The sequence below is a fragment of the Thermobia domestica genome, chromosome 10 (assembly GCF_964235325.1).
Source record: "Thermobia domestica chromosome 10, izTheDome1.hap1.1, whole genome shotgun sequence".
NCBI classification, from domain to species: domain Eukaryota; kingdom Metazoa; phylum Arthropoda; class Insecta; order Zygentoma; family Lepismatidae; genus Thermobia; species Thermobia domestica.
The window spans coordinates 98,954,630-98,978,791 of record NC_137463.1 but is presented as its reverse complement, the minus strand read 5'-3'; the positions used below and the strand labels follow the sequence as shown (position 1 = coordinate 98,978,791).

At 36.4% G+C, this 24,162-nt stretch overlaps 1 protein-coding gene across 1 annotated transcript in view; it reads left to right on the top strand.

Annotated features, from left to right (window-relative positions):
- The window catches only part of LOC145662601 (venom carboxylesterase-6-like), a gene marked incomplete in the record, with an annotated part of 151,579 nt that overhangs the window by 2,277 nt on the left and 125,140 nt on the right, over positions 1 to 24,162 (top strand). Inside the window, 1 exon segment of the mRNA XM_081728317.1 lies at positions 6,264 to 6,413. Coding sequence (XP_081584443.1) covers positions 6,264 to 6,413 — 150 coding nt within the window.

Here is a 24,162-nt window from a genome sequence, read left to right as displayed (position 1 = left end):
GTGGAACCAAACCATCGCTTACATTTATAAAAATTTGCCAGTTTGCCCAATGGAAAACCAGTTTTCAATATATATATATATATTATCAAGTTCTTAATCCGAGTGTGGGTATGTTGTTTCGCTTTTTAGGAAAAGAGATAATCTGTTGATACGAAAAAAAATACTGTAGCACTTGTTTGTAATTATCTAAGTATTATCTCCAGAAAATTAGCTTATGCATGTATGTGTGTACGAATAGGCTTAGCAAGGGGTTGGTTGTGGAGATTAGAAGCCACTATTACACTATCAATAGGAAGAATAGTATTTCTTACTCCACTTTTAAAGTGGGGCCGCGGTGACTCAGTGGTAGAACGTTCACATCTGGTGCTTGGGGTCCCGGGTTCGATCCCAGCCCCCGCCAAGTGAACTTTGCGGTGGACAAACACCGTGTGCGTGGGTTTTCTCGGGGTTCTCCCATTTCCTCCCACTTTCTTCATTCTATCATTTCATTCATCAGTCATCATCACCGTCTCCTTTAGCCTAACCGGTATAACCGTGGGACGTAAAACCCAAAGATTTCATTTCATTTTTTCCACTTTTAATGTTACTTTGGTCGCAAAGAATCAAACAAAATATTAAGAGAGCCAAAGAGATTTTCCATTTTTAAGAAGTACCATTAGTTTTTTTTTTTTTTTTTTTTAAACAAGGAGTGTCTTTTTAATAAGGAAAAATATATTGTCCCTGGCTGGTTGCTTGCCGGTAGCTTGTTAAAAGTGAAAAAGAATGTTAAATCATATCAACGACTGAAGCTACACGCTTGTCTTTCTTCGATAGTTACTGACTGGTTTTGAAAGTCACGATGTTGTAGGCCTACTGTAACAGCGTAAACTTGGAAGGGAACGTTCCAACTGAATGATACGAACAATTATTCCCAATGTCTTGAACATGAAACGTGGATTGCACGGATAACGCTTAAAGTGGGCTGGACTGCACTGGAATTTCCTTCCGGCAAATTAGTGTTTGGTCGGAACTCAGTTTTTCTGTGTAATTGTCTCTTAACAACATTTGAACATTTCTTTTAGATAATAATATCTAACTAACTCTGGCGTCAATGCGGCGTTTACAACATATTTCCACTAACTTCTGTCCTTAGCCAACTGGATCCAGTTTCTACTCTGTACTCTTATTTCTGCAAGATCCATCTTAATATTGTCTTCCCATCTACGTCTAGGTCTTCCTAGTGGTCTTCTTCCAATTGGGTTTTCAGTTAAAATTATGAAAGCGTTTCTAATTTCTTCCATTCTGGCTACACGGAATGGCCACCTGAGCCTTCTACACTTAATGAAACTAACAATGTTAAGTGAGCGGTATAAACTATGCAATTCCTCGTTATGAATTTCCTCCAATCCCCATTTTCATCCGTCTTTGGTCCGAATACTACTACTACTACTGCTACTACTACTACTACTACTACTACTACTACTACTACTACTACTACTACTAATAATAATAATAATACGCATTATTATTATTATTATTATTATTATTATTATTATTATTATTATTATTATTATTATTATTATTTTCAACCTCTCGTCGTTCTGCTATCAATCTAGCAACGAAAGGAGTTCACAACTTAGCAAACGTGAAGCGAGTGACAAGTTACAGACCGAGTGCTAATGTAATACAATGTCACGAATTGTGTAAGCAAGCTAAAAAAGGCCTGAAACAATTCGTTTCCGATTTTTGCAGTCGTTTTTACGTCTGTAAGCTGACATGTTTAATATTAGTTTCTTTCTTTCTTTCTTTCTTTTTCATTTGTTAGTTACTTCAACGCCAACCTCTATCATGCGTCTTCCTCGATCAAAAAACGTACCAATTTTATTTCCTGCAGTGTTTTCGCGTCACTACTTTCGAAATGGGGAGGGGGAGAGCACACCTTCACATTTCACGCTTGCGTCTGCTCAATGCTTCAACATCGTGCGAATTTGTGACCAGGCTTGGCCGTAGGTTTTTTACCATCATGTGTAGTTGGCAACACTTATCGGATGCAGTGGAAGGGGCGGAGCTACCAACACCTGTGCTCACCTGTTCTTATCTCCGCTCGTTGTCGCTCACGCTTCGGCTCCGGGAGCCAATTCATGGGCAGGCCTGGTCTAGAGCCTATATCCCATAACTGTAAACGAATTTTTCATTTCTATTAATCATAATAGATAGTCTGAGAGATTACACTAGTTAACAAATTTAAACTTTTTGTTTGTTACATGAGAAAAATCACCTGATCTTAAAGGAACTTTTTGCGCTGAATTCGAATATGCACTCGGTTTCTCTCCATCACGTACAGTTTTCCCGTAACAGAGGGATTTTCGGGAAATTCCTCAAAAATTTCCCTTTTTCAGATATTTTATTCCCCTAGCTCCTGTCCCCTTACATATAGTAACATAGAAATTATACCTAAGTATACCTTGATTTATATTTAATAAACCCTAAAAGTTTCGTAAAATCGCTTTGTTCTTTCTAGAGAAATAAATATATTTGTATGTATACTGTGTGCACTGTTTATTGCACCTGATAGTAATGCTTTCAGATCTCCTGAGTTGGGGTAAAAACGATTTGCTTTATTACTACAAACACAGACATAAAAATGAATATTTACAATAGTCAACAACACACTTGTATTGCTCTCTGTAAATTAGAAACGTGTATAAAAATAGAATGTACTTCCAACGTATATTTTTTTTAAACGTACAGTATATGTATATCTTAATACATATATATACAATTCTCCAAGTTTTTTCGTTTTGTTCATGAAATGGTTATCAATATTTGTTATCCGGCAATGTGAACTTAATGACCTAGTCCGTGATTTGCACCTGACAAAACAAGAGGCGGAACTTCTGGGATCATGGCTCCAGCAGTGGAACTTATTGGATGCAGAAACGAACATATCAGTGTACAGGAAAAGGCATGTTCAATTTTTAAGCTATTTCTCAATGCAAGATAATGTGTGCGTATGTACGGATATAAATGGGTTGATGGCGGAGCTAGGAATTTCTTACGTTCCAGAAGAATGGAGGTTATTTATCGAGCGTCAAAGGTCAGCCTTAAAGCTGTCCTTTTACATAATGGAAATAAAAAACCTTCTATACCACTCGCGCACTCAGTGAAGATTAAGGAATCCTATGACACCATGTCAACTTTGCTAAATCTTATAAATTACAAGGGCCATTGTTGGCAAATATGTTGTGATCTCAAGGTAGTTGGTATTTTATTAGAACTGCAGTGCGGTTACACGAAGTACCAATGTTTTTTATGTTTATGGGATAGCCGAGCTGATGACAAACATTATGAAGTGAAGGAATGGGAACCTAGAGTGAATTACGTACCTGGAGAATGCAACGTCAAATACGCTCCTTTAGTAGATCCTAATAAGATATTACTACCGTCACTTCATATCAAGTTAGGACTTATGAAAAACTTTATCAAAGCCATGGACACATCTGGTGAAGGTTTCAAGTATTTGCAAGATAAGTTCCCTAACCTGAGTGATGCTAAGATTTCAGCGGAAGTGTTTATTGGTCCCCAAATTAGGAAATTAATGCTTGATGATAGCTTTGACAGCAAGTTAAACAGTGCTGAGCTAGCTGCCTGGACAGCATTTAAGTGTGTTGTGCGCAACTTTCTGGGCAATAACAAAGCTGAGAGTTACACAGAAATCGTACAGGACATGATACAGAAATACAAAGAGTTGGGTTGTACGATGTCTTTAAAAATCCACTTTTTGCACTCCCACCTCAGCTTCTTTCCTGCTAACCTAGGTGCTCTCAGCGACGAACAGGGGGAAAGATTCCACCAAGATATAATGGCAATGGAGAAAAGGTACCAGGGACGATGGGATCCTTCAATGATGGGGGACTATTGTTGGGGTCTTGTTAGAGAATGCAACATTTCTTACAAAAGAAGGAAGTAGTGTACGTTTTTGTAACCCAATGGAAGTTTCATATAAATGTTATTATGATAGTTTTGATTGTCTTTTCATGACCTTTTGGTACATTTGTATTATTGTTTATTGTAAATTGTCACACTTGTAAATTATATTGTATTATATTTTATATATGTGTTTGTGGTAATAAAGCAAAACGTTTTACCTCAACTTAAGAGATCTGAAAGCATTACTATAAGGTGCAATAAACAGTACACACAGTATACATACAAACATATTTATTTCTCTAGAAAGAATAAAACGATTATTACGAAACTTGGAGGGTTTGTTAAATAAGAATCAAAGTATATTTAGGTATAATTTCTATGTTAGTATATGCAAGGGGACAAGATCTTGGGGTGTAAAATAAACGAAAAGGGAATTTTTTGAGGGATTTTCCCGAAAATCCCTCTGTTACGGGAAAATCGTACGTGATGGAGAAAAACCGAGTGCATATTCGAATTCAGCGCAAAAGTTCCTTTAAGAACAGGTATTTCCTTTTATGTAACAAAACCTTTGTTAACTAGTGTTATTAGAGTCGTTAGTAGAGTTAATCCGTTAATAAATTGATGAATAACGACGACTTTAACGGCGAATATTTAAGCACATATCCCATACATGTAAACGAATTTTCTGAATTCTGTTTTTTGCAGTAGATAGTTAAAATGGTTATCTGGGCAGATGGAGTCAAACCGTTAACATATTAGTAACGCATAATTGTGACTTTAACGGTGGTTATGCATATCTCACTCATATATTTCACATGATCCTGTCTACTGTCTGTACTAGAGTTGATCAGCTATTTAGAAGGATTATATTTTTATTGTTACAAAAGGCAAGACTTAAACTCTGTTCATTGTTGCGCTCGTCCGTCAGTCAGTATTATTGTTTTCGGTCTTCTGATATTTCCGTAGTGCTGGAGACAAACGTAGCAACAGAATATGAAAGTTGATAACCTCGTGGATTTACGAAAATGAACAAATAAGCAATCGCTAAAATATGTCATGAATAAATGAAACATGTTTTTTATTTCACGAAGGCTCGTATTAACAGGGGGCATGAGGGACCGGTCCCCCCAAAATGTTTACTGGCCTCCATAAAATTTTTAAGTTGGACTTGCAAATGAGCTATAATATGATGATCAACTATAATATGGTTGGATCGGGCTCCCTGTAACTTCTACCCCCCCACCCCATTTTTGGACTGGCCTGGTTTCACGGTTGAAAATGATAATAATCTTTATGACTATATTTTTCACGTGGAAGATAATATGTATTTGAATAAATGAACAGATACCAGTATTTAATTCAGAAATAATACATATTTTGAAGTGTTTTCAAAATGCTGCATTATTGTTTTATGCCACAGAAACATTCTTGCTTAGCGTGCAATTTGAAAGGATATAAAAATACCTGTAAAATCTCTTGACCTAAAAATGACACGAAAAACATTTAATTTGGGCATTGGAATGTTTGTCTTGAAATATGAATAAAATCAGCAAAGTTAAATTTGCTTTCGGGGGATGCACTGCATTGGACAAGGCGATATATGGTAAGTTTAGGTGACAAGAACTTTGGTTTGCCTTGAATGTAGATAAACTCATGACTGGTGTTCGGAATCGCGATATTCTGACCAAAAGTCACTAAATTCATGAAGGCGAAACTCAGCGTAATTCGACAACTTCACGAAGTGAGCGTGATGTGGAGACGATAATATGAGAGTGAGGTCGAGTGAGCATGATGTAGAAATGATATGAGTTTGAGGTTGAATGAGCGTGATAGTGTGTTGATGGCGTGAGCGTGACGTTAAGTGAGATTGGAATAACGTGGATACCTTTACTTCTGACATATTGGGTACATCTCAGGAAGTTGCACTTATCCTCCATGGCTATGACATCTTTCAGGGAAGGAAACACATTTGGACGTCGTGCACTTCCTGAGCGATAGAGTGGATGTTAATGAGGATCACTGGAGGAACATGGCGCGAAATTCCAGAGTTTCGTATGGCCTCCAAACATGCCGAGTCTCAACCCAATTCAGCTTCTGTAAAATACATATCCATCCCTTTGAAAAATTCCTAAATTTTGGAACTTAGGACCTCATTACACACAGCCTGAGTATACCAGCGGGCAGTTACTAATACATCACTACAATCATGTCATTTAAGATTGCGGTTGTACGAAAGGCAGCTACGACTTATTCGCTATTAGATTGTTGATAATAATTCAGTGATTAATCGTCTAATATATGTATAGATCATTTATTATTTCCATGTATAAATCGAGAATCTGCTTATCTTGCAGCCTCCTGAACCTGCTGAGCCTTGGATTGGGGTATGGAACGCCTCCCGGAATATATCCATTTGTTTACAATATTATTTACTCAGTGAAGATAAATCATCGAGAGTTAGAGGCACAGAAGACTGTTTACATCTCAATGTTTACACCCCTCAGGTAAGAAACACGATAGTTACTTTTTTATTAGGGCTAGTACAGAGTTCAGCGAATGAAAGAAAGTTACTGTAGAAATTGTTGATGAATAGGTAATAGGTTTCCATTTACTTTTCCGAATACAGTAAAATATGTTAGGCTTGCTATCACTACAACACTACCAAATGCTTAATTTGGTCACACATGTATTAAATCTTGTATAGGGTTGATATGAATGAAATCTGGAAATAATGAGAGAACTGACAACTAACATACAATCTTAAAGCAACAAATTACTTGGTCTAAGATAGATGGGCCGATGCTAGTTGCAGGATTGATTTAATATTTATACAAATATTTCTAAGTGGCATTTTTAGAGAACATCCAATGCCCTCACATGTGTTATATACTGTATATGACATTTGAAAGTGAAGCTGTATATTTCGAATTTGGTGATTTTTACGGACTGAATATAGTACGTATTTAGAATCTTCCTAAATTGTTTTGTTTTTGTGCTGTTTTAACTGACAACCAGTGGCGGTATTTGTATCTAACCTTGGTGCGTTAAACTTATCAAATTGCTTGAGTCGAAGACAATCAGTAGATAAGAGTGGTGTGTTCAAGGAGATGATGCCATGCTGAACTTGTGGCAAGAAACTCAGAGAAGAGAGATAGCGAATATAAAGTTAGGTGAGAAGGATTGAAGGGGATTACCACCAGTGGTCCATTGCGACCAGATTGTTAATATTTTCTAGGTGCCTGGAACTAATTTCTGAAATTGTGTTCATCCCTACATCCAGTACTTACGAGAAATAAAGTAAATACTCGTAGTATTATTTTTGAGAATCTAGTAAGTAGTAGTATTCTGAGTATCGAGTAGTAATCCCAGCTTTCAAAGAGACAATTAAAATATGCTGTAGTCGAGACATGACTAGAGATCCGGAAAAATAAGCTTTCTTGGGAGGGAGGGTTTCCTATGAAACGCGGTTTTTTTTGGGGGGTGGGGGCGAAAAGGAAAATTTTTGTTTTCTGACGTCTAATAAATTTCTTGTTCATGTGTCATTTTTATTTCCCTTTAACAGATTCTACAATTTAAAGAAGGGCATTTAAAACTTCCGGTACTCATGAGTACCATGTTCAGTCTAGGACTGCCTGTCTTGATTGGTTTTCAAACTGACATTGTAGTTGTGGCCAGTAAGTGTACAACCACGTTAAAAAAAATGGCGCGTATACTGTAACTTTCATTTTTACGCATAACTTTGTTTTCTTAATGTATTACTTTTTCTTTGTCTGTTCATGGGAGAAAGAAGTTAGAAACCAACATTTCTTTAATATTTTATGCAAAAATAGTGGGAAATAAAGATGATATAAGCGAAAAATAGAAATCAATAGCGACTTTCGGCTCCTACAAACATTGGCTAAACAAAGAAATGATAGCACAGGCATTTGGAATCAAGGTAGACATGAAGTTTGAAACCGAGATTTCACAATATTTCTGTTTTAATTTTAATGCACATAGTACTGCAAAGTCCTAAAGTACTAATTAAGTCAGGATTTTACATTCAAATTAAGTTGTAACATAATAATTCTCGTTAGAAAACCCGAATCGGTAATGCGAATTTAAGATTAACCTATTTTAGATAGAATGAAAAAAACGTAAATAGTGTAACCTAAGTGTTTGGCCGAGTTGCAGTAACCTAAATCCTGTTCGGCCTAAGTTCTAAACTTTGATAAACAAAGCCACGTGAAACTAAATCTCGCTGATATGCTGTTGGCCTACAGACTCTTGTACTCCTCCGCAAAATAGTTCATATGATTTGCTTATTACTTGTACTATGAAGCTCCATATAAAACTGCTACATTATTATAAATGACAAAAATATAATACTGTAATCGAGTGTGGTTAATAAAACAATACAAATAAACACTAAGCATGCGCAGTAATTATGGCGCCAATTCAACTGTGGAGGCGTGTTCTGCTTTTAAAGTCTGAAAGATGGCTGACATGAATCCCGGTTCCACGAGTATTGTGGTGAAACACCAACAAAGAAAACCTTTACTCATTAAGCAAAAATTGTTTACCAACGAAATTCAAATATTTTTTTTTTTAAATCGAGTTTTTTCTTTCTTTTCTGCTGTTACTGTATCTGGACAATACCAGACAGTATTGTCAAAATGCGCGTGTACAATTTGCTCCTCCCCTTGGGGAGTGGGAGTGATACATCACTAGCCAATCATATTTGTGACAAGCGTAAGGATACAAATATTTTGTTTATCGGAGTTTAGAGCTTACGCTGAATAGGGAATAAGTGTTTGGCCGAGTGAGTAGCGAAGCGAGTTAGCAAATTACATGTGTTCTGCGCGGCAGTTCGAATCCGCCTCACTTCTTAATTTTTACAGTTCGTCCGTGATCTTCGTGCAGTTCACATGTGTGCTATGTTGTGTCTGTACGAGTCGAGTGTTTGGTGGAGGGTGGTGTCTGATTAACTGTAATTGCCCTCAATTGGTGTTATATTTGCTGCCTGTGCAATTGAATTGCATTGTTTTTTTAATTTTTAATTTTTTTTTCCTTCTAACACTAAGTTATTCATTGCTATTATTCAGTGACTCATGGCTTCTTTACGTCTTAATACGATTCGTATTAACTTCCAGAGTGTAGTAAATGTCCCTAATTCTATTTACTTACACGAATGGATACACGATGAATTTAAGTTTGCGTTAATTAATGTGTTGAGCATCGAACTTGATTTTGCTCGTAAGTTTCTTTATATTAAACTTTCTAATGCGGACTTGTGTGATCGGATCCTCATGGATCGTAATGGTGTTGTGTCATATACTAACGCTGAAGGTACTTATGAACTGCCTTTGGAATCGGCTTCTCACATGTTGAAACTGGTGAAAATTCATACAGTTCCTATGGAAATTTCAGATGCCCAAATAAAGCAAGTGTTCGGTCAGTATTAGGGATGGTATCGAGACGAGACGAGACGAGTCTTCGTACAGTCTCGCTCTCTGTCTCGTCTCGGTTAACAGATGCTTGTCTCGATCTCGGTCTCGGTCTCGAGGACCAAGTCTCGGTTTCGTCTCGAAAGTCTCGAAATAAATAATGTGAAATTAAAATTGTGAAATATTATTATCTTGTAGTCTGTTGTTTCCGCTTGTTTCCCCTTCATTCTTGACTTAAAATTATGATATGGTGTACCTCTTCATAGGTAATTTGCTAGCGCTAATTGCTTTCCATGCGTGTGTTCCAGGTTCAATCATCAGTGGGTATATCATACCTGGGATAAAACCCTTTGGTAACCCATATTTCACTTTCAGCAATAGACTTTGTCTCATATAGCCTCAGTATTGCCTATGCAATTAAACTCTATAGGCCTTATGCAGAGTCGTTTTGGCGTATGATTAGCGTCATACCAAAGACCTGACTACTGCAGGAAACATGCTAATCGAACTCTTTAGTATGACATTAATTACGCATCAGAATGACTGTGCATAAGGACCTATTAAATTAACTCCAGTACTATACAGTAGTTTATTTCCTTCCTCTGAATCAAAATTGTTCAATACCTCCTAACGGATAAAGCAGCACATAGCAGTACGAATGTGTTTATCCGTACCGAAATTGAAATTTTACAATTTCTCATTTATTATCCAATACATTCTCCTTTAACTGTCATTTTAAAAACATAATATGAATTTCATCTTTACAAATAGGGTAAATTATTACTACAATATATTTTGTTTCAAATTGATCAAATGCTTTATTACCGTTTCACATTTCCGCGTTTAATTGACACTTCATAACACGAACTTCCTGAAGCTTGTGATGGGAGCTGCGGCACTCATCTTTGCTATGTGGGGTCTTGAGTTGGATCATCAAACAAGTTAGATTCAGTCTGCTGTTTCGCATAGTTCGTGTCTCACTTTAAGTTTAATAAAAGCATACTACTTTGTAACTACTTAATATAGCTTAGTAAAGTACTGATTATAGTATATTAATCAGTATTATAGGTCTTACTTAAGAAACTGGTTCTCCTGTAAAATTACGAAGTTATGACTCGGTTTAGTTTGCCTCTGAGGTCCAGGTATAATAAAATCATCACCATCCTCATAATCAATGATTAACAATCCACTGCTGGATGAAGGTCTTCCCGAGTCTTCTCCACAACTATCTATCTTGGGCAATACTTTTCCAGTTTACTCTCCAGTGGTTCTAGATTTCGTCCTACCTTCTTCTATGCGGACGTTTTCTTGGCTGCTTTTGTTTCGTGGTATCCAATCTAGAATTGTTTTCGTCCATCGATCATAATTTCTTCTTGCAATGTGTGCAGCAAATTTTCCAGCCCATGTTAAAAATTATTTCATTAGTACCAGTCATTAGTTGCCAAATAATCCATTTCTATGTATTTGGGTTACAAATAGTTCAAATCCGCTACTTTTGGAGTACAGACACGCTACATTTTGATCTTCGGATCTGGCATCACTGAATCAATTATTTAAATCAACACACTGTGAGGACCCCCATTTGGTCTAACGGCTAGCACGCTTGACTTCGGTTCGCGTTGTCTCGAGTTCGATTTCCGTTGGGGGTACATTTGAACGATCGAAGTGCAGTATAATCAGTAGCTTAATGTCTCCTTTAGCAGCCCTAGCATAATCGTGGGACGTTAAACTAAAACGTACCAAACCAAAAATCAACAAAATATGTTTTATTAACTGTAAGTCGTTGAATAATTGTACATTGCTATATAGTATGGATCGAGTTTGAGGTGGTCGGTGGCCAAACTAAAACAAGTGAACTGTAATTAGGGTGTAATTAGAACTTTTAATAAGGCACGGTTTTAATCTAAAGTGTACAAAATGCTTAAGGCTAAGGGGGAACAATTGGGCGGTGTTATGCAACAACCATTCAACCCACAACGAGTCAGTTTTGGGGAAATCGCAGTTATAGGTTTCTCGATCTCATAAGATATTATCGTAGGCGGGTTGACTTTTCTCTTCCTAGATGGCAGACCGATCGCAAACGCGTTACCAGGATTTTTTAGTATGTTCCTTATATATGTTCGAACCCTCCAGCAGGGTAAACTCATTTTTTTAAAAAAATGTGGGTTGATTGGTTGTTGCATCACATCGCTCAATTAGTGTTACTGAAAAGTTATCAGTTATATTTAATTTCAATTAAAATTTGTATTTACATATATTCCTGGAACGAAACCTTTGACATTAACATTATAAGTAGCCCGAAGATAATGAAGAACGTCGTCTTTTGGAAACATTTTTGCACCATAAAACAAACTACGAGTAATTTTAAAATATTCTGCTGTTTAGCTAAGTTATTTGCACTATATTTAGCATAATATTTAGCAATTTATTTAAGTTAGCAACACTGCTTAAAATAATGTAACTGCAACTTGTAATTAAAATCACCAAAAAATATTTTGTAATGTTATAGAAGCAAAGGAAAGCAACAATCATTATTAAAATATATATATATATATATATATATATATCACAAATACGTCATTTTAAGCAGTATAACAATCCTCTCCATATGTTTGGTATCTCTGAAACGGTTTGAAATAACGATTGCTATAAATGGCATTATGATCATTCAAGTCTTTTGGAAGTATCTACATGATGAGACGTGATATGTCAGCACGTTTTCCAAGTAAAGTCCTTAGTAAAAGTTAAAAATAGTAAAAGTAACTTCATTCGAAATACGTTATAGCATGATCATAGTATTTGACGCTGAGATACAATTGATGTGTATTGTACTGTCCATGCCACTTGAGTTATAAAAGATTTTCAAACTGTTGATGTTAGTGATACTATATTGTTCTTTATTACACTGAATAGTGTATGTGGTATTGTGGTTTTATATAATATCTAAATTAAAAATGTGTAATATAGGCTATTACGTAGTGCAATTTGAAAAATTACAATTTTATGTTGCGTTGGCAGCACTGCTTGCTCATCTAGAGGTATTGCAAAGTATCTAGAAGAATTTCCCCTTCAATATTTCACACAACATTGTACAAAATTTCAGCATTACATATATAGGATGTAACATAAATGCGCGGCCCAAAGTGACGAGATGATTGAGAACATCCAAATAAGCAAAAATACTCCTATAAACATGGGTTCGATGCCGCTTCGAAGCGGCATCGGATCCATGTTTTAGGGACATTTTTACTTATTTGGATGTCTGCAATCACCTCGTCACTTTTGGCCATGCATTTATTTTACACTCTCACCCTGTATCTATATCTATATCTATCTATCTACACACACACATACATACATACACACACACACACACATATATATATATATATATATATATATATATATATATATATATATATATATATATATATAGAGAGAGAGAGAGAGAGAGAGAGAAGAGAGAATGCTATACATCAACAGTAGATTTTGTTTTGGGAGGGGTTGAGCCCGATATCCGCCCCCTATAATACGCCACCGTACATCAGTCAACCATTCCCATATTATCGAACACAGCAAGGAAACAAAATTTGTGTAAAGGCAATTTTAATAGCTATCAATATTCGAAACGAGACCGAGACTTTCGAGAGTGACCTAAGTCTCGTCTCGGTCTCGTCTCGGTATATAAAAGTCCGTCTTGGTCTCGGTCTCGTCTCGGCGTATAAAAGTCCCTCTTGGTCTCGGTACCATCCCTAGTCAGTATTGTGAAATAATTTCCATGGACGAAGAAAAGTACACCACAGGCCATCAGTGTCCTGTACGAACTGGTCGAAAACTCTTAAAAATGATTTTGAAACGGAACATTCCTTCCTATGTGACAATGTGTAATTTACGGTTTTGGGTTACCTATTTTGGGCAATTTAAAACATGTGCGAAGTGTGATAGCTAATCCCACCTCGTTTCCTCTTGCCCTTATCGCTAGGCCAAGCCAGTTCAGTCTCATAGGCATACGTCAAGGTCAGTGGCTCCAGGTGTTCGTATAAAAAAATACTTTGGTTTGAGTAATATTTACCTGTACCTTGGGCAGAAAGTACTCATACATGTGCACTATACTTAGTAGAATGTTCATTTCATATTAACAAAAGAAGAATGTTTTTAATATATGTAAGTGAGTATTATGGGATAGTTGTTGATATGGACATGTTTTATGGTTACCTAGTCAGTGAGTTTGTGTACTTAACAGTTTTAAGAAAAGGATATTATAAGTTATATCAAATAATAAACCAGTTTAGCACCGTATATAGACGTTGTTATTTTTATTAAAAAGGTGAGATTAATGGTATTTAAATATCGAAGTTAATATTTTCATGCCAAAGAAATACTACCACTTCGAATTTTTATCTCAGCAAACGAACCAGGTTTACGACTATCATTTTGATAAGTCGTTGTAAAAATTTTGGTTTACCTCACCCGGGACTTTGTAAATTCAATTCCCGAAGAAGAGTAAGGTTGAATTTACTTTTATACTACAGTTAATGAATACGAACTTAACCATATTGCGAAGTGGTAAAGTAATCATAAGAAAAATGGACAACGAAACAATGCAGCAGGAATCAAATACTAGTGACAAAGGTGAAACTAGTGTAACACCAGGATTGACATCGGAGGATCGAATCTTGTTAGCTTTACAGCGACAAATGATGCAGATGTCTACCGAGATAAAGCAGACCATGGAACAGAAGTTCAACGAAGCTAACAAACAAAATGAAGAATTAAAGCAGACCATGGAACAGAAGTTCAACGAATCTAACACGACCATGGAACAGAAGTTCAACGAAGCTAACAAACAAAATGAAGAATTAAGTAGACGAATGGAACAGAAGTTTGACGAAGCTAACAAGACCATGGAACAGAAGTTCAACGAATCTAACAAGACCATGGAACAGAAGATAGAACTGAGGTTTGACGAAGCTAACAAGCAATATGAAGAATTAAGTAGACGGATAGAACGGATAGAACAGAAATCAGATGAAACGAAACAGACAATTGTCCAGGTGGTGAACGACATATCCTCACAGTTCGAGGAAAAGTTAAAAAGGATATCTGATGATTGTCAAGAAAAGCACAATCACCAAAACCAAGAAATTAGTACTGTAAAAAAAGATTTAGAAGTAATAGAATCTTCCATTAAACAGCAAAAGATCCAGGTCAGCAACAATTCTAATAACATACGTGTAAATACACAGTTGTTAGCTACTATTCAGGAAGAGATTAGAACGTTACAGGCTAAAGACAACATTTACCGTAATAACTTGGGTAGTGATCGCTTTGAGTTGCCCCACTCACCAGAGATGAACTCGCCTTCGCCGGGGTCTGATGAGGATATTATACTAGAAGAAAGTTGTCCGAAGAGTACTGATGAGCGAAACGTAGATGGTGCGACGACACAGCACGTCATGGATAGGAACTATCACTCAACAAGAACAAGGAATGAGAAAAAGAAGGTAAAATTAAGTGTTAAGATGAGTGAAATTCGAGCTATGAGCAAATTCAGTGGTAAGTGTAATGAGAATGCTACTTCTTTCTTAGAGAAATTCCAAGACGAATGCAATATAATGTGTATCGATCGATCACAATATATGAAATTAATACCCCATGTATTACTCCCACCTTGTTCCTTATGGTTTAAAGCAATACGTGATCACATTAGTACATATGAGGAATTCAAAGCGGCATTGATCGCAAATTATGAAAATGACTTTTTGCTGGCAAATAGAGATGCCACCCTTAGAAATCAACACTTCAATCCTCGATTGCATAAACCTGTTGTAGAGTTTGTTGTAAATGTCTACAACGAATTAAAGGTCGTTAATCCTTTGCAATCGGAATCGAGAATAATAGCATCGATTCGAAATTTGCTTCCATTTAAATTGCAACAGATCTTATTTTCCACACAGTGTATGAGTTTCAGCCATTTATTGATGCTTGTCCAATGCTACGAAACTCAATACCATGCCATGAATCCACAATCAGGAATGGGTAAAAATAAGAATAATTCAGATCATTTGGTGCCAGTTCGGAATTTAGATATCCGAAGTGTGAATGATATGAAACCTAACCTAAGCCGAGTATACTCTAGCAATCCAAGTGAGCAAAATAGGCAAAGTTATGTAGGGAATCCGCCTAATCTAACTAATCATGGTAATTATGATGTCAGATCACCCAACAGCAGTAGATATAAAAACAATCGAAGTACCGAGAGAAATTCCAGGAATACAGCGAACTACGTGGATAGACGTAATTGGAGATCAAGAGATGGCACTTCATATCAAAATCAAAATCACGATGAAAGACATGTACAACATAATGTAGAACCTAATCATGATTGTGCGGTACAATGCACTTTATTAGATTCATATGCAAGTACGAATGTAACATGATTACCGTCAATGAAATTAGGTTAAACCCATATTAGTTATAGATTCTTGTGAATTTTCATTTTAAAGTTTATGTGTTAATATCAATAATGAAAACGATTCTTAAAAATACTTGAAATGCTTAAATAGAGTTTTAGGTAGACTGGAAAATTAATTTTCAAATGATTTTTATTCTTTCTTGTTAATGTGAAGAATCATAATTCGATTCATAAATGATTAAAAGCAAAGATTATTTATATTAGATTGATTTGTGTTGAAAACTTAATTGTCAAAGATTATGTTAAGTAGAAGATCTATTCTATAAAACTAATTATTCAACGACTACCTTGAATGAAATTCTTCTTTATTATAACATCTTAGTGCTACGATGTATACCTTTAAATGCAACATCTAACTTATTTATTATATAATGCGCTCGAACTATTTGTAACCCACGTTTGTCCTTTACGATTTTTGAAATCGCACCCGTCGACGACTAATTAAATGAGCGACGATATTTTTAATAAGAAAATGTAATAATAATATAATGGATAATAATGAAATAAATATAATTAATGTAATTAAAGATAAATATTGATGAAATGTAAGATTTGTTTAATGTATATGTGAAATGTAATGAATAGATATACAAGGTGCGATCAAAATATGATGGACATATGTAATGTGAGAACACTAATGTAAATGGACCAGTGGTTCTTGAAGATAAAAGCCAAGCCAACTCATGACTTTTATATTCAGTCCCTTTGTCGAGCGACATTTTTATATAACAAAATACTTTGGTTTGAGTAATATTTACCTGTACCTTGGGCAGAAAGTACTCATACATGTGCACTATACTTAGTAGAATGTTCATTTCATATTAACAAAAGAAGAATGTTTTTAATATATGTAAGTGAGTATTATGGGATAGTTGTTGATATGGACATGTTTTATGGTTACCTAGTCAGTGAGTTTGTGTACTTAACAGTTTTAAGAAAAGGATATTATAAGTTATATCAAATAATAAACCAGTTTAGCACCGTATATAGACGTTGTTATTTTTATTAAAAAGGTGAGATTAATGGTATTTAAATATCGAAGTTAATATTTTCATGCCAAAGAAATACTACCACTTCGAATTTTTCTCTCAGCAAACGAACCAGGTTTACGACTATCATTTTGATAAGTCGTTGTATTCGTACCTTACTGAAGGGACCCCCTCCCCCAGTACAACTTGAAAGTGAACCGGACCTTGCAAATTATAGTGTTTTTCCTGTGTTGCAACCGAAACCTACTTCTGACCCTCCCGCCAATACCAGTGTTGAGTGTGTTTCTTCTGTACCAGGCCCCACCCCTTCCGTAACTGGGGAAGTGCTTTTTTCAAAAGTGGTTCATAACAATTCTAAACTTCTATCTAATGCTGATTCATTTTTTGAAGCTGAACCTTCTAGTGAAACATGCTCCCCTCCGGATCATGTATTTTGCAGTTGCAGCAACAGTCCCACTCCCGTAGTAGAAGAATTGCCCGTCTCTCCGGTACCCATCTCACTGCCTCACACTGTTGAGACCCATGTGGATCTTTCTATATCATGTTTGAATGCTTCATCTATCAAGGATCTATCATCTATCAAGAACTTCTCCTCAAGTTCTTCCCATTTCTACCACTACGACTAATTCTGACCCTATGGTACTTGACAGCGTTTCAACTGCACCTCCTACCACAGAAGTCAACCGTTCATCTTCTGCATCTCCCGAACGAAGACGTCGAAAACGTAAGAAACGACATGAACTTGGTAAGTTAATCTTCTCTGAAAACGCTCAAGTACAAGAAGAAACGCCTAGTGTTCCCGAGGATATCAGTGCTACTCAGTGAACTCGCCGTTCTTGTGTAAATTGCGAACTACAGTGTCTAGTGAATACTTGATATTGTTTTGTTTTTATAATGAATCTCCTCCTGATCCGTTTTTTACTTTTATGGCCCCTCTTAATAGGGCTTTCATCGTGTTTGTTACCGTTTCCGTTTGATTATTTCTACATGTTTTCAGTGAATTTTGCCATAATTAATGTTAATAGCTTGTCTTCTGCGGTTAGAAAAGTTACTTTAGTAGATTTTATTTTGGTCCATTCTCTTGAGGTAGTGTTTTTACAAGAAGTAAACTTTTCTACTCTTCAGTTACCACATCAGTATATCTATGTTGCTAATGATACTCCTTCTGGTACCGGAACTGCTCACATTTATAGGGCAGATTTGGCAATTGATAATCTATATTTACATCCAGAAGGTAGACTGTTAACAGAAAAGTTAGAGCACTATCACCTTACTGACGTTCATGCTCATTCTGGCAGTAATCAAAAAGCTACCAGCAATCTTTTTTTTCTACGGATCTTGCGTCGCTTTACATGCCAGTACTGCTCCTATTATCTGCGCAGGGGATTTCAATTGTTCTCTTCTTGCGCAAGATCATCATTCAGGACGCAATTTTTCGTCTACTCTGCAACAGGTAGTCACTTCGTTTAACCTTATCGATGTTTGGAATTATTATAAGCCTACAGAACTCGGACATTCATTCTTTACTAGCCATAGTTCTAGTCGGTTAGACAGATTCTACATATCTCAATCCTTAATTCCTTGTGTGCTCGATATACTACTTTATCCTGCTTCGTTCACAGATCACTGTACTGTCTTGTTAATATTGAAGTTACCTGTTCAGAAATGTTTTCAGCGTTCACCAGTATGGCATATGAATACATCTCTATTACCGGATCCTGAGTTGCAACATCGCCTTATTACTAAATGGCGCCAATTTTCTAATTATAGTGGACGTTCATCCTTGCTTACTCGTTGGGAACTTTATATTAAACCAGCTTTAAGATCTGTATGTAGACATTGTATAAGGAGCGTTGGCATGACTATCATACCTAGTTTAATTATTATACTAGTTTACTTCGTGCCCATTACTCTGCATATCCTGGACCTATGCCTCCTTTGGTGTTTGTCAAGGTCAAAGAAATTAAAGCGCTGCTGATATCTTTGTATCGAAAGCGTACAAAAGGTTTTTTTTTGGTCAGAAGTAAAACAGAAAGTTGTAATGCAACGGAGGATGCGGCACTTCAGCAAATTTGTAAAGGGCGCAAACGCACTCAACGTAGACTTATAAGTAAAGTAGTGAATCAAAATAATACTGTGCATCAGGATAATTAGGTGGTGCCATGCTTTAATAATTATTATACCAGTTTATATACGAATGTATCTCCCGTAAATACCTCCTCTTTCCCCTTTTCTTGTTATGCTTCCTAGATTAGAGGCTGCCGATCGAGCTACTCTGGATTCACCATTTACAGAACAGGAAGCTAAAAATGCCATTCTTATGGCTAAACGACATAAGGCTGCAGATCCTGACATGATCCCCAATGAAATGTACTTAATATTTACTGACTTGATATTACCCTTCCTCACTCAAATGTTTAATGAATTTTGGAGTCTCCCTCACTTGACTAGGTACATGAAGAAAGACTTTTTCGTATTAGTTCCTAAACATGCCCATTCTACTTGTCGTCCATTCAGGATTAACGTCCTATTGCGTTACTTAATTCTGACTACAAGATTCTTGCTTGCCTTCTTGCAAATATACTGGGACACGTCTTACCACGTTTATTGTCTCCATTTCAGTTTGGTCATGGCTCTTGCCCCCCTTGTATGTCACCCTAAGTAATATCAGGGACACTATTGCTTATTTTATCAAGGTTCATGGTTCTACCACGGCATTACTATCAGTCGATATGGCACAAGCTTTTGATAATATCCATCTCGATTATTTATATCAATTACTGCCGTCTTATGGCATAGGACCTCGTTTTAATCCTATGATAAAAGCACTTTCTTCCGATCGTTTACTTCAAATACATTGTAATGGTATTTTATCCCAGCATTTGGTTGTGAAAAGAGGTATCCCCCAGGGATCCCCCTTAAGTTCCATTTTATACAGTTTAGCTATTGCACCCTTAGTATACAAACTTAATAACTTTTTGCCTGGTGTCTGTATTGAAACCAGGGCCATTTGCATTCAAGCTTACATTGATGATGTCCACGTCATACTTAATTCCCCTGCAGATTTACAGATGGTTCAGTCTGAGCTTAATAATTGCGCTGGTATTTCCGGTGCTGTTGTTAATTATCACAAAACTAAACATTTTTGTTTTCCCTCTGAGGCTGAACAGTTTTATTACATACCTCTTACTCTTGTTTATGGTTTTAAACTTTTAGGAGTCCACTGGCGGCTAATGAAGCGCTTGCTCAAAAACTGTGAGGAAAATAGTCTTACAATTTCTCTAAAGGAAGATTCTGAGTGCGTTCTTCACTCATTGCAGATAATATATGCGTTTCCAGTTCATGGTAACCCTGGATTTTCTCGTGTTGAACAACATGGCTCTCCTCAATGCCGTCTCCAGAAGGGCGGCGATATAAATACGTATTATGAAGCACTGGAATCAACATTTTTAGTTAGCGAACCAAATATCTAAAAATGTCTCAAGTTTATTTCTTTATACCTGCGACCACCTTAAAAATTCATGGATCCACTCCCGATATCGGCTGTTTCCAATTAACTGCTAATGGTCATAGCTTACCTTTTGAAATGTTTTCAAACGTTCTTTGCATCAGCAACAGTTTTCCGTATTCTTTTTTTGCCCTTACCCTTTTACTGTGCGCCCTGGAGCAACTGTTCCACTCGCTCCATTGTAATTACGCTACTGCTTGCAACCACTGTGTGTTTCAATGACTGCAATTTTTAGTAATTCTATTACTTTTACTTTTGAAAAGGTGAAATCACTACAGTGGCGGCGATACCGGCTTCGGGGCCTCCCCGCAAAAACTGAACAGAGTGGACATGTGTTACTCGAACTTCATTTACAATTTTTATATGCGTACTAATGTACCATTTTACAATGTTAACAGTATTACCACTATGATTACAGCTACTATGAATAATAATAATAATAATAATGCAGTATAACCACGGTTAACCGATCTAAAGTAGGGGCTTATTTCGGATATTTTTGTTGTTGTTGTTTGTCTGTTAAGTCATGGACATCTGTTTCCGGGCCTGTACTACAGTATTTCTTATTTATCTGAAATGTTTTGAAGATCAAATAACTTCAAAACTCTCTTTGTATGCTACACTTATGTTCTTCATTAAAGTTAAGGAGTTCCATAATTTAGTGGTTACAGCGTTGGATTCATAGCCACGTGATCCTGGGTTCAATCATCCGCTGGAATACTCCAAATTTTTTACGTCTGCCCAGCGTCGCGTCGTGAGGAAAACTGAGGAATGTTACGCCTCTTGGTGGAGGGTGACGCAATGGGCTGACCACCTGTTCGTCATCCAAGTAGTTGTAGGCAGGGTGGATTGATTTAAATCAAAATCCGAAATAAATTAATTTAAAGTGAAAATAAGTAAAATTCCGTTACTGTTCTGTTATTTCGATTATGGAAGATAATAATCGTAATACAATCGGACTCAAATGTATGTAAGCACAGTATGGAAACGAGTATCATGCAAAGGATGATTAGAGAAATCCTATTTTGAACGGATAACGGGTGAATCCTGCTTACGGTTTTTAAATCGTTAACTATTCCAACGGGGAAATCACCATGAGCATTTCAAGCGAAAATTTTCTTCTGTCCACGTCTATTTCTTTGTTTCCAGATAATACGAGCGAATTTAGAGGGGTCCGATCCCCTCTCCTAAAAATAAATAAAACTAAGTGAAATGTATGGACTAAATGCACAGAAGTTCCTCGGGTTCATAATACGGCAATTTTTGGCCGCGTTAAAATATTGAATAATACTTTTGATAAAGTGGATAGTTTCTATGATCAATATTAACAGACCGAAATCATATTCACGAAGAACTTAAATGTCAACTAAAAGCAGGGAATTCGTGTTATTATTCACTTCAAAATCTCTTATCGTCGCGAATTCTGTCGAGGAATTTGAAGCTTAAAATACATAAAACGATAATCATGCCTGTTGTTCTGTATAGCTGCGAAACGGTCGCTAACTCTGAGGGAAGAACATAGATTGGAAGTATTTGAGAGAAAGATCCTGAGACGAATATTCGGACTCAAGGGGAACGGGAATGGGGAGTGGCGGAAACTTTATAACGAGGAACTACATAATTTATATGGTTTACCCAACATTGTTAGGGTCGTCAAGTCTAGGAGGCTTAGGTGGGCGGGTCATGTAGCTAGAATGGAAGAAAGTAGAAATGCTTTGAAAGTCTTGACTGGACGACCGATAGGAAAACGACCATTAGGAAGACCTAGGAGCAGATGGAAGGACAATATTAAGATGCATCTCGCAGAAATAAGAATACAAAGTAGAAACTGGACCCAATTGGCTAAGGATAGAAATCAATGGAGAGCTTTTGTAAACGTGGCATTGAAGCTCCGGGTTCCATAGACCATAGAGTTAGTTACTTAATTTTAGGTGATATATATATACTTTATATGCATTTCGTGCCGCTAGCTAGTTCCGATTTCTTTAAATGTGCCCCTGCGAAATATCAGTAACTTTCGTGAAAAGAAAAGTGTCATGCTGATAAATGTTGCTGTATTTTTTCCTTAATGCTGAAGAAATATTGTTTGGGATTGAAATAGGTAAACGACTGGAGATTAATTCAAAACTCAACCCCAATACTTTCAATTAAATGACATAACTAACATTTAATACTAATTCCTAATGTTTTTCTTCAGTTTGTGACTTGTATTATACGAGGAGAAAGATTTGATTTAAATTGAAAAAATCAATTTAAATAAAAAATTCAAAAATGATTTTTTTAAAATAATGATTTTTTTCCAACCTGGTTGTAGATCCACCAGTCGTTAACATATGGCATTGAGACCGGCTCAGGACTTAAGGTCTGTTACGCCAGTGGTTTCAGTTTTCAGTTTTTGTAAGTTAAATGAACATTTTTAGGACTACAGTACATTTATATGTAGTTAGCACTGTAATAGTTTACATTTATAGCATATGGATTAGGTACAGCCTAGCGCAACCCCGTCTTCTAGATTATTCCCGTACAGTACAGTACAGTACCTGTTTATTGGATTTGCGATTTCGGATAATTCGGGCTTCGGTTATCCGGAATTATACTGTAACTACATTCCACACAGAGGAAAATTAACGTAGAATATTTTTTTGTGTACTCGCGTAAAATACAGTGTTCTCATTGCCTAGAATAAAACGGAATGGAAACTCTTCTTGCATCGTCACACCGGAACACGTAACACACAAACCCACATGATAAAACTAAGGAGAGGTATTGTAAGCGTCACTATCACTATATTTCACTTGAAATGGAATGGAACACAAAATTTGTAAGAACTGTTTACCTAACCTTCAGTTCTTCAGGAGCAAGAATTTGTCTATAATTTTATCCATTTTTTTTTTTCATGTTCGATGCTCAAAATGGCAATGAAACTGTTAGAATTAGTTATAGGCTGTGTAGAAACGCTTTCAAAATGCACTAAAATTATAAATGACATGTAAAATGAGTCGTGCTGAGCGTACTTTGTAGGGGCCCCCCGCACCGCGGGGTCTGCGGGCCCTTATCGCCGCCACTGAATCACTACGTTCTTTTTAATTTAAAATTTCCTTGATTTATACGTAGTCAATGTTGAACACAGTTTATATTTTTCTACGTGGCGATAGTAACTTCCAAATAATAATAAATCTGAATGATAAAGATATTTTTCAACCTTCTATTAAAATTTCTGTGGGCTTCCCTGAATCTGGATATATGGTTTTTATTATGAATAAAGAGGTATCAAACAAGAATTTGTCAAATATGATTTCTATAAAATACAAAATCGCCTTATCAGTTAGTTTACAAAGAACTAAGCAACTGACGTTGTTCCTGTTTGTTTTTTAAACACTATGGCCCTTATGTAGGGTCGACCTGATGGGTGATTAGTGCCATACTAAAGAGATCGACTAACATAAGTTTCCTGCAGTAGTCAGGCCTTTAGTATGACTCTAATCATACGTCAAACGACTTTGCATAAGCCGGAATGTTACAAAGCACAGAAACTAGTAGAAAGTCACGTGACATTTTGCCTGAGGGCAGCTGCAGTGCTAAGACTAGCATTCTGTCAATATATTGTGTAGCTATCCATCATTCACACAGGTTCTTTCCAGACGTTTGGTTGCAACAGAGGTTATTCAAAGCATGTTGTTGTAGATAATGGACGAGAATCCAAAGGACCGCATTTTAGTTCTCTCAAATGTCGGCTTTAGCGTTGCGCAACCAGCGATAAATGTTGGAGTTTCCACAAGGATTGTTCAACGGTGGGTAAAGCGATATCGAGAATCTGCTACACGTCCAGGTAGTGGGATAAAACGTGTTACAACA